The sequence below is a fragment of the Gopherus evgoodei genome, chromosome 7, assembly GCF_007399415.2.
Source record: "Gopherus evgoodei ecotype Sinaloan lineage chromosome 7, rGopEvg1_v1.p, whole genome shotgun sequence".
Taxonomy (NCBI): Eukaryota; Metazoa; Chordata; order Testudines; family Testudinidae; genus Gopherus; species Gopherus evgoodei.
This window is the reverse complement of record NC_044328.1, coordinates 26,044,916-26,057,161: the sequence shown is the minus strand read 5'-3', so window position 1 is coordinate 26,057,161 and position 12,246 is coordinate 26,044,916. Positions and strand designations below refer to the sequence as shown.

The 12,246-nt window shown below is 37.3% G+C and overlaps 1 protein-coding gene across 4 annotated transcripts in view; it reads right to left on the bottom strand.

The window, feature by feature from the left end:
• Positions 1-1,466: 1,466 nt before the first annotated feature.
• The window catches only part of MGMT (O-6-methylguanine-DNA methyltransferase), a 324,659-nt gene continuing 313,879 nt past the window's right edge, over positions 1,467-12,246 (bottom strand). For all 4 annotated transcript variants that reach the window (XM_030568947.1, XM_030568945.1, XM_030568948.1 and 1 more), the window contains exon 6: positions 1,467-2,836. In XM_030568947.1, the coding sequence (XP_030424807.1) occupies positions 2,705-2,836 (132 nt within the window). In that variant the 3' untranslated portion in view covers positions 1,467-2,704. The remainder of the gene's footprint in view (positions 2,837-12,246) is intronic.

The following is a 12,246-nucleotide window of genomic DNA, read 5'->3' as shown; positions in this document are numbered from 1 at the left end:
ATTCCCCTCCTTAAAACAGAACCCCTAGAGGTTCTAGTGTCATACTGCCCTTCATTAGTGGTCATACCAGTCTGAAGTTTGGGCATCATTAGCAATCTCTGAAATCACTGGCAAAGAAAGGCCATTCTTCATCTTACTATCTAACTACAGCACCTTTCACAATACATAAATGGGATGCAGAATGCAGGACTGTAATAACACTAGACAGCTAATTCCTGAGGCAGACTGTCTGAAGCATTGCAAATAGGGCAGCTCAGAGATTTCAACTCTGCTGTTCATTTTCAAATTCATTCTTAAACAGTAGGAAAAAAAGTGGTGAATGAGGCTCTAAACACATTGTAAAACACATGCATCTAATTCTTCTAAGCTATAGTGCCCTCTGTTGGAAAACATGTAGACAAAGAATATGTAGCTTGGCCTACAACACAAAAATAAACATCAGTATGCAAGCTCATAAATGTATGCTGCTCAGACAACAAAACTGTATGCTTATTATAAGTGAATTTCTATCATCATTCTAAAGCTCCTTCCTGTACAGCTGAAACTAATGGCATGTTGCTATATCTCTGCAATATTTTTCAACCTAATTTTCACTTATCTTCTATATAAGTAAATTTTTTTCACAAAAGGGAAAAATCAGAATAAGGTTTCAGGACCAAATATACTTATTTTATAATTGTATTCTTATACACATGTAGGCAAACAACTTGTATACCAAATATAGTTCCTTTTTTTACAGTCTTATGTTTTACAGTATGAAATCATGAATTTTAGTTCTTGATATGTTATGATAGACAATGTAAATTTTAACACTTCCCTGGTTTTCAGTTTTATTATCACAAATTAGTGGGCTCAAATAACAGTGGGTCCAGCTGATGCCATTAAGGTGTTTAAATACCCTAGTACAATCAAGTAGTTAAGACAGTCTAATGATATAAATTGAACCTACAAAAGGTTGTGGACAAAAAACTGTACCTGAAAATATCTATCCATGGAAGTTAAAGTACAAAACTGGAGACTGGGTTGAGGTTTTGCTAAAAATCTGTTCCTCTACACTTTAAATGATTACAGGTACTGTACTCGATAGTGTCTTCATGACATTCACATTTACTATTTCAGAAAAAGGACAAATTTATGGCAAAACAAATGTAAATATCTACACATAAGCAGCAAGTGATGTAATATTTGAAAAAGTTTAAAGTTTACACATGGCATTGTGTTCGCTTGTTGGTATTCACATATTATAAAAGATAAAATACACCCAAACTGTACATATTATAAGGCTATATTTTTATCTCAGGGTTCTGGTGACATGTACAAACCACTTGAGCTTTGCTTTCTTGGTTTATATTGCCACCAGAAACCCTTGATAAAAATACAGCCTTATATTGTACAGTTGGGTATAGTTTATTTTCTCCATATATCACGTACTGCATTTTATTTACACACATACACACAGACACATGTACATGCATAACAACTTTATTAAAAAGGTAAGATATCAATAATACTACATTAACAAAGTAATACATTGTAATATAATACAGTAATTTCTTTGTTAGCAATGAGCTTTCTAAAGAGACACCTACAAGAATATGAAAAAACCCATAAAATCAGTATTTCCATGTTATAATTTATGACTCCCAGACTGAAAATTTCAGCTCTTGGTAGTTTGTAATTTTTTACTTTCATGGAATCCTTTTTAAGTAATCAGAAATTTTAGCTTCAATATCCTTTCACTGCCTACATTTTCTATGGATAACCTATATGGAAAAAAAAGCTTTCCCCTAACTACTCAGAGTATTGTATAATGCACACGAAAGCTAAATAAAATAATGATCGCAATAGTACTGATCAAAAAATATAACAATTTAAAATTTTTGAGAAAACTATGGTAACATAACCATAGTTTGAAAAAAGCTCTTTATTTGGCATAAAATAATTTACCAGTATCTACTTTTCTGTCTACTTACTGCAATGTTAATAAAGACAATTTTTATTCATATCTTTTAAGCATCTCAAGCAATTTGAAAAGAAAAGCTGTGAATAGGCAATTCAATAGCCATTTCCTTTTGAATGATTCTCAATGTGTTTAATTAACAACTGTTTACATAAAACATCATTTCAACAGTTCAAACATCAAAGAGAAACAGGAGAATCTTGGGCACCAATCCTGGCAGAGGTACAGGCTTTTCAATCTGGACAAATACAAAGCTAGGCAGGAACAGGGAGGTGTATGCTGAAGCTTTTGCATTTCATTTTGCTCTTAGAAACACGCAAAGGCTTCAGACTGCCGGCTGTCCCCTCTGTGAGCCAGATGCTTCCTTAGAGGGGCAGTTGCACCTAACATTTGCCATGCCCCTCCCACTCCCTTATCCTTGCTTTAATGGACATTAAAAATAGAACAAAACAGGACTGGAGATGGGAACAAAATACATGCACAACAGGCACAGTCCGCTGTACTCATTCTGCTGTAAAATGTAAAAACAAGAAAGGGCATACAAGCTGCGTCCCCTAGGATACATCCAGCTTTTTTAATATAGTAGTGCCACCACACATTTCACTTCGGATGTTGTATTATATTTATATGTCACTCAAATATTTACCATTTTCCTGAATTCTACTGTGTGTTCTGAAAGCTTGTTATAAGCCAAGTATCTTTGGTTATGTGTTTTGGCTATATAACAGCTGTGGCTGAACTGCATCAATATGCTAACTTTTCTTTCTGAAGCTTCTCATGTGACAAAAGCCACTCTTTCAGATGAGTTCCTCCTCCGTAGTTGCCAGTCTGTCCACTGCTGCAAATCACTCTGTGGCATGGTATTATAATAGGAACCTGCAAAATACATTCACAAACAAAAATAAGGTTTCTGAATCATTTGTCTGTCTTTTGTTGAGATTATTATGAATTGAAGTTCTTGTAGTTCTCTGGTCAGAAATGTAAATCCCACCCTAGTGGGCCCTGGCTGGGTGCCAGTAAGGCCAGGGCACCGTGCAGGAGCAAGTGCTGGCACAGAGTTAGGCTCCACAAACATCTCCGATTTGTCTGTGGTGGATGCTATCTGCTCACCCTGTCCCTAGCTCTTATCTTATCAGACTATGGGAGCAGCAGATCTCAGAATACAGCCTCTAGCCCAGCAGAATAGCCTACAACAGCAGTCACTTTTACCATTCACCAGTAAGTGCGCAAAGAAACCAGACATGGGTAGGCCCACCAAGGACAGAGGGGTTAGGACGGCTACTAATATGCCATTAAATTATTGGTGACCTGAATTCAAATATTAAATTATGGGCTGGTACAGTGGCCATTTGCTGTATTGGTACATGGGAATGTCAGTTGCCAAGTCCAGGACTGATTTCTGGCTCACTGGAAGGATGCAGGCTGGGAATGCAGTGGACACAATACACTCAGACCTTGTAGGAAAGGAGTGTTTATCACTCGGTACTGACCCCTCTGGGCAGTGAAGTAGTGACACTGGTGGGCTCGGAGGAGGAAACTAACCCAGTTCTGAGCAGGAAAAATAAACATCCAGTTGAGTATAGAGATAAGAGATTAAAAAGAGGGGGACATGGAGAGATTGTTAGAGTTCTTAAAGAGGAGGCAAAAGTCTCCTCTCAAAGAACAAGTAAAAGCCATGTAAAACATATTGCATGTTCTCTGAGAAAAATGCCTTTGCTCCGCCCTCCCTCCACTTCAACAGCACAGACTCAAACACACAACTGGACAGCTCAGTGATAGATAATGGGTTATGAAGTCTCATTCACAGGCCAGTGGCCAAAATAAAGCTTAGACTGTTAGCAGCCAAAAGTCCTCGCAATCAGATAGCATTTCAGTGGAATACATGAAATGAGTTGGTGGTTTCAAGCAAGTTCCCAGTGAACAGGTCACAAATATCACTCTTGACAGTGGAAAGAGGAAAAGGGATGACTGAGCCATAGAAGCTGAACTACCATCCTCACTCAAGAGATGGTTCTCCTTTGCCAGAGTGAAACATACTGTGAAGAGGAGAGGGCTTCCCTTTCACAAGAATCACGGTCTTAAAAACATGTAAGAATTCAGACAAATGTAATCAAAGGAATCCAGTTCCTCTTTAATAAATTAATTGTGAGTGATGTGATGTTCTTCTGCTGAAACAAACAGGCAAAGCACAAATTGACACTACGTTAAGAGTGCAAAAAATTGTCATGTTGCTGAGATTTCTGTAGATACCAGTCACATATGCCTTCAGTTGTTAGCGGTCACTGTCTTGTCCAGTGCCGAATAAAACTGCACTTCTTATATGAGAATCCTGACTGCGGATATAAGAGGGTTTAACAGGTGTTCTGTATCCCAGAGTCAGCACAAAAAACAAATCTGTTTCTCATGGTAACAACTTTTCAAATTAAACAACAGAGTAAATGGGCCCAGAAACCCCATATAACTTGTTAGCAGATTTGTTAACGACTCTCATTGGGCAACCCTAAATTACATACCCTGTTATTGCCAAAATCTGCATTTTGGAAGATGGTAAAGCATGTTTTTCAGCTGACTCTGTCCCTTTCTTAGGATTGCATACTCCTTGGCAGTGCAGAGGAGACTATGTGAGGATGGAGAAACATGTCCATTTTAAACACTAAACAAGTATATCCTGTGGGTTTTTTTTTTGAGTAGAGATACACAAATCATGCATAAATGATACACATACATGAAGGTATCTTTGAAGTGGTTTATGAGTTGGTGAGGAGGAGGAAACAGAGAGCAAAGGGGGCAGATTTTGCCCTCAGCTAGATCCCATGCAACCCTATTGAAGTCTTCAGAGTTATTGATCATGTCAGGGAAGAAAATGTGCATGCATGTGAGACCCCTCCAAGATTCTGAGTTGCCAATGAGGGGCACTCGGCATAGTGGAGGAGAGGGGGAGACAAAGGCAATTTAAAAATGATCCTTATGGTCCCCAATCCAGGGGCCATCTATGTGCTGGTCTGGTTCCTAGCATAAACTAGAGAAGCCCGAAGACTAAAGCAATCTGTGTTTGCTACCTAATAACCCCACCCCTCTCTGGAGATTGCTGGTCCACGCCCTTTGTGTCAGTGGTTGGGAAATGGTGGACACAGCATCTGTTATGGTACCTCTAGGTCACCTTAGAATTCCCCCTGCAGAAGAAGTCTTTTCCAGTGTCTACAACTTTAGGATACCTTTGCACAATGAAAGCACTGCAAACTGTTCAAACCAGGGCAGGATCAGGACTATAGTGTCGAAAACAAAGGGGTCACATAGATCCTGGTCCTGCAAAGCAATGCATCTGTGTAGACACGGAAGGAAAGGAAGATCATGTTTCAGGTCCTGTATACGGTATATAATTTATCAGTGTTTCTCAAAAGCTCAGAGGAAAGGTTTGCATACAGAAGCTCATGAGCATTGAATAGCACGGTAGCATAGCCAAAAATAGGTACTGAATTATGAATATTTGGTTATGCTGAAAATAACTTTCCAAGAGGAAAAAATAATATTCATAGTGTAAGGATAATACTGATGGTTTTGTATAGGATCTAAGTGCTACAGCAATGGGTGCATTACAAATAGCTAAAATACATAAAGAGAACAAAGTTTCAGTTTTAGAAAATGAAACATTTGCCAGGTATCCCTTTGCTACCACTTTAACAGGTAGGGAAGGCAGTGTCAGCAAGTGGATAGAGCATTAGATTGGGACTCAGGAAACCTGAATTCTAGTCCCAATTCTGCCACTGGCCTGCTCAGTGACTTTGGAGATGTCACCTCTTTGTGCCTCAGTTTCCCATATTTAAAATGATACTTTTTTGGGTAAAGAAATTTGAGAACTTCTCATGAGAAGTACTATGTAAGATTATTATGACAATAATTATTTAACAGTAAGTCAATCTGAGACTTATTTTGAATATTTAAAACCTATACCAGCATACATTTAATTTGCACCTGAAACAATTTGAGAAACTGTTTTATACCTTTTGCTTTATATCATTCATAGCAGAATGTCAAGGGTTTTAAAAAATGTACATGAAAAATTACATAACATGCTGATAATGTAGAGAAGTACATAAATGCAATGTTTTTTTTATTACTGGTGTTTATAGATCATCCTTGAAATGCATATCATAAAAAATTCAGCACATCATCTTTAATCTTACAACATTTGTTCTAGTAACAGGATAGTATTTCAAATGCAGTGATGCAACTGTGAAAGGAAATGAGGTACTAAAAAGTGCATCCTTCAAGATGCTGAACATTTTAGATTCAAGATTATTTGGTACAGCTTTCTTAATCTGTATGAATAAATGCAAAACATTACACTGATTCATTTTCTATTCCACTTTGCAGTTTTTCCTTTATAAGGCTCAAACTATGCTTATTTAAGTACTCTAGAGGTAAGAATATGAACTTGGATCTCAAAGCTGCACGGTGCTAATTGCCCTCAACATTCAGCACTTTGCAGGATCAAGCCCTTAAACAGAAATGGAAGGCAAATAGGTTAAAAAAAGCTGATGATGGAAAGGAGATAGAGTAATGGATATTATATAGGTTGTTAAATTATTTTTAAAAACTTAGATGTAGAATATATGTAATACATGGAGGTATAAAAATTTGACTGATCTTACTCACAACTGGCAATGCCATAAGTGAATTATGCAGGACATTTCCAATGAGCATCAATAAAATTTTAATACACCACTACACCATCACGTGTTCTATTTACGTCACACTTTAATGAAGTTATTTTTAAAATTATTGATATTCTTCTTGATATATCTTTCCATCCATAAAATCTATATTAGTTACTACCTACAGGTCTTGGAGTGACAGTATAAACAGCAATAACAACAACATGTAAAAAATGCAAAGATAGTTAAATTAGTTTTTCCATAAATCAAGGTGTTCTGATGCTGTCATATACCTTGCAAACCTAAAGGGCCAGACAAACTCCTCCTGATCCAGCTCTTTTGTGCTACTCAGGTGGTATGAAATAGTGAGACTGTCTGTAGCTGGCCAGCTGAGAATTCCCTCAGAGAATGGGGGAAAGGCACACTGCTCTGCTGGTGTAAAGTCCACTCCTATGCCAACTTCCTCCTGAAGCAGAGTGTGTATTCAGGTGGAAAAGGACATGCCACCAATTCTCAGCTGGAGTATGATCCTTTGGGGACCACAGCCAGCTGGCACAAGTTAAAGCAGTCCATAGGCTGCTGTAATTCACCCTGGGGCTGGCACAGATCATTCTATAGAGCAGAAACCGGATCCCCGATGGCCCACCACTAACATGCTCTTGTACCATGCAAATCTCACCCAGATGCTTTATATATAAGAGGAAATCCAGGCATCTCACATCTCCAGTGGGATGCACCTTCTGTTTCTATCTCTGAGGGGAGCAAGGAATTAGAACCTTGGCACTAGTCCAAATCAGATTATAGCAACTTTAACTTGATTCCTGCTTTTAATCTGATCCCTCTTTTTTGGGGCGGTGCTTGAGTTAGGAGAATAGAGTGGGAAAGTGTTTTGATGCCAGGTTCTTTTTATTTAAAAGATTACCGCTGCTGGGAACCAGAAGTAGTACTGGCCCAAATTAACAGGCAAAGTGCAAGTGATGACATCAAAGGTGCAAAATAAATAATATTTTGTCCATGGTTGCAGAAATTAGGTAATTTATGCCATTTTTGTCATAATGTATGATGTGTATATGATTAGTTTGTTATGTACTGTGTGTGTATGCATCATTCTATGCAGCACTGGAAATAATTAAAGAAAATGCATTACAATCACCCGGTAATTTAAAAATATCACTTCAGTTTGGTTTAATTGTGGTGACAATTTTCAGACTACTAAAATAATTAAACCTGCTAAAATTTATAAGAGCCCTAAGGACATTTGGAAAGGAATACTATCCCAATCCTCTGCTTTAAAACCTCAGCTACATGTAATGTAATTTTTATCAATAACCAAGCAGTTCATAACATTACAGCTCCATTGAAATCTTCATGCTGTGAAATCTAATTCATCCAATACATGAATCCATCACTTACACACACCCTATCTCAAATGCTATAAAACTTCCAAACCCATAGATTTGTCTCCAACAAAAACAACATGAAGGGGCCTTTCAATCAATAATGGAATCCCTCTGATTCAGGTTCCAGCTGAATATTTTCTCCAACTTTGCTTTTGTTCTTCCAGGTAGAGGCCCACAAGGGAAAGAGCTTGTTTTCACTCGCAGCCTCATCAATACCTAAATCCTGGTGAACAAGTGACACTGAGAAGCTGTAATCAATAGCTCCCTGTGCGTTTTTTCTTCTGGTCAAATGGTTCAGCACTACTGACAGGCCTGACACTTAGAACATGATGCTAAATCTTTATCAACAGCCATCTAGGTGACTGGCAGAACAAGACTCGGGTGGTCATTAACGCTCATGGCAATCTGTGAATAAACTAAGTCCTCAATAATTCGTTTGTTTAGAAAAAGGTGGGGAAAAAACTCTCTGCACAATGTATTGATTGCTTCTGAACTGCATTTAGCAAATTCTGTCTGAGGATGAAACAGAACGGTGTTCAACTGTGGTGCTCTGCTTGTTAAGAGTTTTCAGTTTGATGCAATAGAAAACTGACCATCCTATTATAGTGGTTGATGGACTGAATACTCATAGAAAGCTGCCAAACTGTCAAAAATAGATCAGTGAGGCCATAACGGAAACAGCTGAAATATCAAGTTATAACATACAACAAAAATCACACTTAGCTAAAAATAATCTTTCAGTGTTCTCATGTCCCATTGCTTTTTCTCCCCTATTCCCTGATAGAAACAAATACTATAATATGAACCAGCATGTGTTCAAGTTTATTGCCAGCCACCTAAGGAATTAATGCACAACTAGTTTTATGCATTTGCAACATTTCAAATCCATACTTCACGATCTTCTCTTAAATGCACAATTACTTTATTCAATCTTGAATGTTTCAAAAATGTTGGTTGAATAATATTCTTGACTTACGTTAGATCGATATTAGTGTCAAGTTATACACTTAGTTAGGTTTTAGCCTGAAAAATAACATAAGCAGAAAGAATATAAAGAGACTTTATACAGTTATTGCTGCTGTTAACAGACCACTGAAGACATCTTATTTAAGTCATAGAATAGTCATTTATGATGGCCTTGGACTAATCAGCCCAACATTCCGTATCTCCCATGAGTCTCTGTGATTTCTTTTTGATCCTCCTATAGTATTCTAATGAGATTTTTAATTGAACTTTATGGGTTCCCTTTGAGGACCACAGACCACACAATCAATCTAAGCTGCAGTAAACTATTTGAAGAAGTTTTTCTTGCAAAAGGTGAGCCATCCCTGTCATGTCCTTGGCATAATTTGAAGCAAAGATGTTGCATCTCTCAGCTGCTGCCAGCACCTTTTCCACCTTCTCATAAAGTTGAAGGTCATTGTATGAATTATGTGAAGCAACCTAACTACAAAGGAAACTTGTACAATGTATACTACAGAAATTAAGCACCAACCAGACATGATTTGTAGAAGAGAGAAGTATTTTGCTGGGTGGTGGAAAATATAAGGCATACATTTTTTATTATTACTTTTGATTTCAGTCAGGATAGGTTTCCATATAGTTTTGTTTTTTTAAACACTTGTTTCTAGTGATAATACAACTGACAACCCTCAGGAAATCGTGTTTTATAATTTTAGTGACTTTGATCATATTTGGACAGGCGCATTTATGGAGATTAATAGTGCAAGAATAGATTCATCAGACAGGTTGCAAAACAATACATGTTTCTGAATACTGTTACAAGTACCAGTCAACTGTCAATAACCAAATAATATGTGTCAACAAGTGCTGATGTCATATATTGTGGTAAGCATTTTGCATAGCTGGTACATTAAAGGATTATAGTCTGTATTCACTAAACTTTAAACCATTATGTTATGTACAAAAATCTGTTGACTCACATGGCTTTTGAAATTGCACACCTTTTTTTTCAGGCATATCCTTAAACTCAGGATACATTGGTGGACAAACAATAACAACAATTAGCTCTTCCGAACGCTGTAAAAGCAACTGATTTATGCATTTTTGACACATTATACAAGGGTGATGATTACTCAAAAGGGGCATTTCCATCATAATAAAGACATGTATATTATTCATGTAGCAGTTTAATGCAGTAGTGCTTATAAGGACTCAACCTGCAATTTCACCAAAATATTTAATTCTATGTCAAAATGGATGAACTGTGTTTAGTTAGATTTAAAAACTCATTGAAACTCCCTCATTGAAAAAAATGCAAGTTTTAAACAGTTAGCTAACGTATAGTCAAATATATTATGTCTGTTGTGTTTGTGAAGCTTACAAATGCAATACAAAAAGTTTATTAAGAATTTTGTAAGTGTATATGAGACTTGCATATGAAACAATCTACAAACACAGTCTGATACCATGTTTTGTCAATACGCTGTGCTGTACTTGACAATACAACTTATTTTAATATAACAGATTGCTTTCCAATACAATATGGTGTACATTAAGACAAGGCAATACAATGCAAACCTACAGGAAACAGTTCTCAAAGAATAACAAAGTAGTTTTGTGCAAAAGGATATGTAACTGCTATTGCCTAAAAATGTACCCAGCTTTGCCCTCAGGCTGCAGTGGAGCAGCAGCATCCAAAGTAGAGGTAACGGCAGGTTGTGGTGTGAAAATTACTGCTTTTTCTCCTGTGAGCAAGGATGAAAATAGTTCTGAAAACATAAAGCAAAGCTATGGCAATTTTTAAAAATGGGATCCATCCCATGCTGTAACTACAGTATTTTCTGTTCTTGATATACCACCACATTTTAACATAACAATTACAGATTACTGCACTGCATTAGGGAAACTGCATTAGCAGTTACGTATCCTTTTGCCATACCAACCAACATTTCACAATGGAAACTTGCTAATATAAAATATCAATATTATTATACTGTAATGATGCTCCTGTTTTTTTCAACACAAAGTCTTTCATTATTGCATATCTCCTATATCTCTAGTTAGAAATCCCATATACATTCTGCACAAGAACATGTATAATTTTATTGTATTCCAAAAGGATTTTCTTTTTGACATGTCTCTGTTATTTTCTATTTAAATCTGCATGCTGTTCTTAGAACTACAAGTCCCAGTATGTGGGTCAGTTATGCTAGATTTCCCTTATAAATCAGGATAAATATGCACAGTGCATGTGGCACTGTGAAAAGCAAAACTTTATGATTTGTGTATGTAAAGTCACCTCCACTTCTGAATACAAATTTTTGTATTCACTTTCCTACCACGTTGTAGTCTCTTATGTACCTTATTAAAGAAAAACCTGAGGAAACTGAATATAAAAATAACATGGAAGGTCAAAGATTACAGCAGATATGATGCCAGAGAAATAAAGACAGAGTAAAGTATGGAAAGATACACATTCTGAGGGCATTTGATAGTGAGGAGAAACATACTCAAGAATGGCTGAAAAAGACACAATGCTATTAATAGAACGTTAATAAATAAAATGTCTTTGTAAGCAGGTAGCCGGGGCATTTGTTCCTGGCCTTCCCCTTTCTGTACTTGTGTAACAATGAATGGTGAAACCAATGTTGTCCTATTAGCCCAAAGAGTGTGGACTCCATAGATGATACTAAGGGCTCACTATGGCCTGCAGTCCTGGCACCAGCTGGTGCACCAAAGTTTCAACAAAGGTCACACTGAGATATGCATCCAGAATCTATTGGTCTAATCTCAGGGAAGGGGCAAATATCCCAAAGCCCAAATACAGTGGAGTTGAGAAGGCAAACTCCCTCTTCCTTTTTCATCCACATGCTGATTTCTAATGACCTAACCCATGTGCAGGACTTACATAACCTCATTTAATATATCACCCTATAGGTCACACTAATAGATCCCAGCCAAACCTGAGCCATTTTGGTATGCTGAAAGTATCTGAGGCAACTGTTAGAGGGCTCACCAATGGCTTTACAAAACCAGAGGTCCAGACCCTCAACTCATGCACATTTGATAACTCCACTGAGTTTAATGGAGCAATGTCATTTACACCAGTTGAAGTTCTGGCTCAGCCTCTGAAGTGGGGAGAGAACCTGGCTAGCCCAGACCACCCAGAACCTGAGCTGCTGGGAATCTGAGTCCTACTTGTGCCTTTATGAATGAAGAATCTATTTGCTCCTCTCATGTTGCCAGAACTATTTTCAGGCCCAGAGGG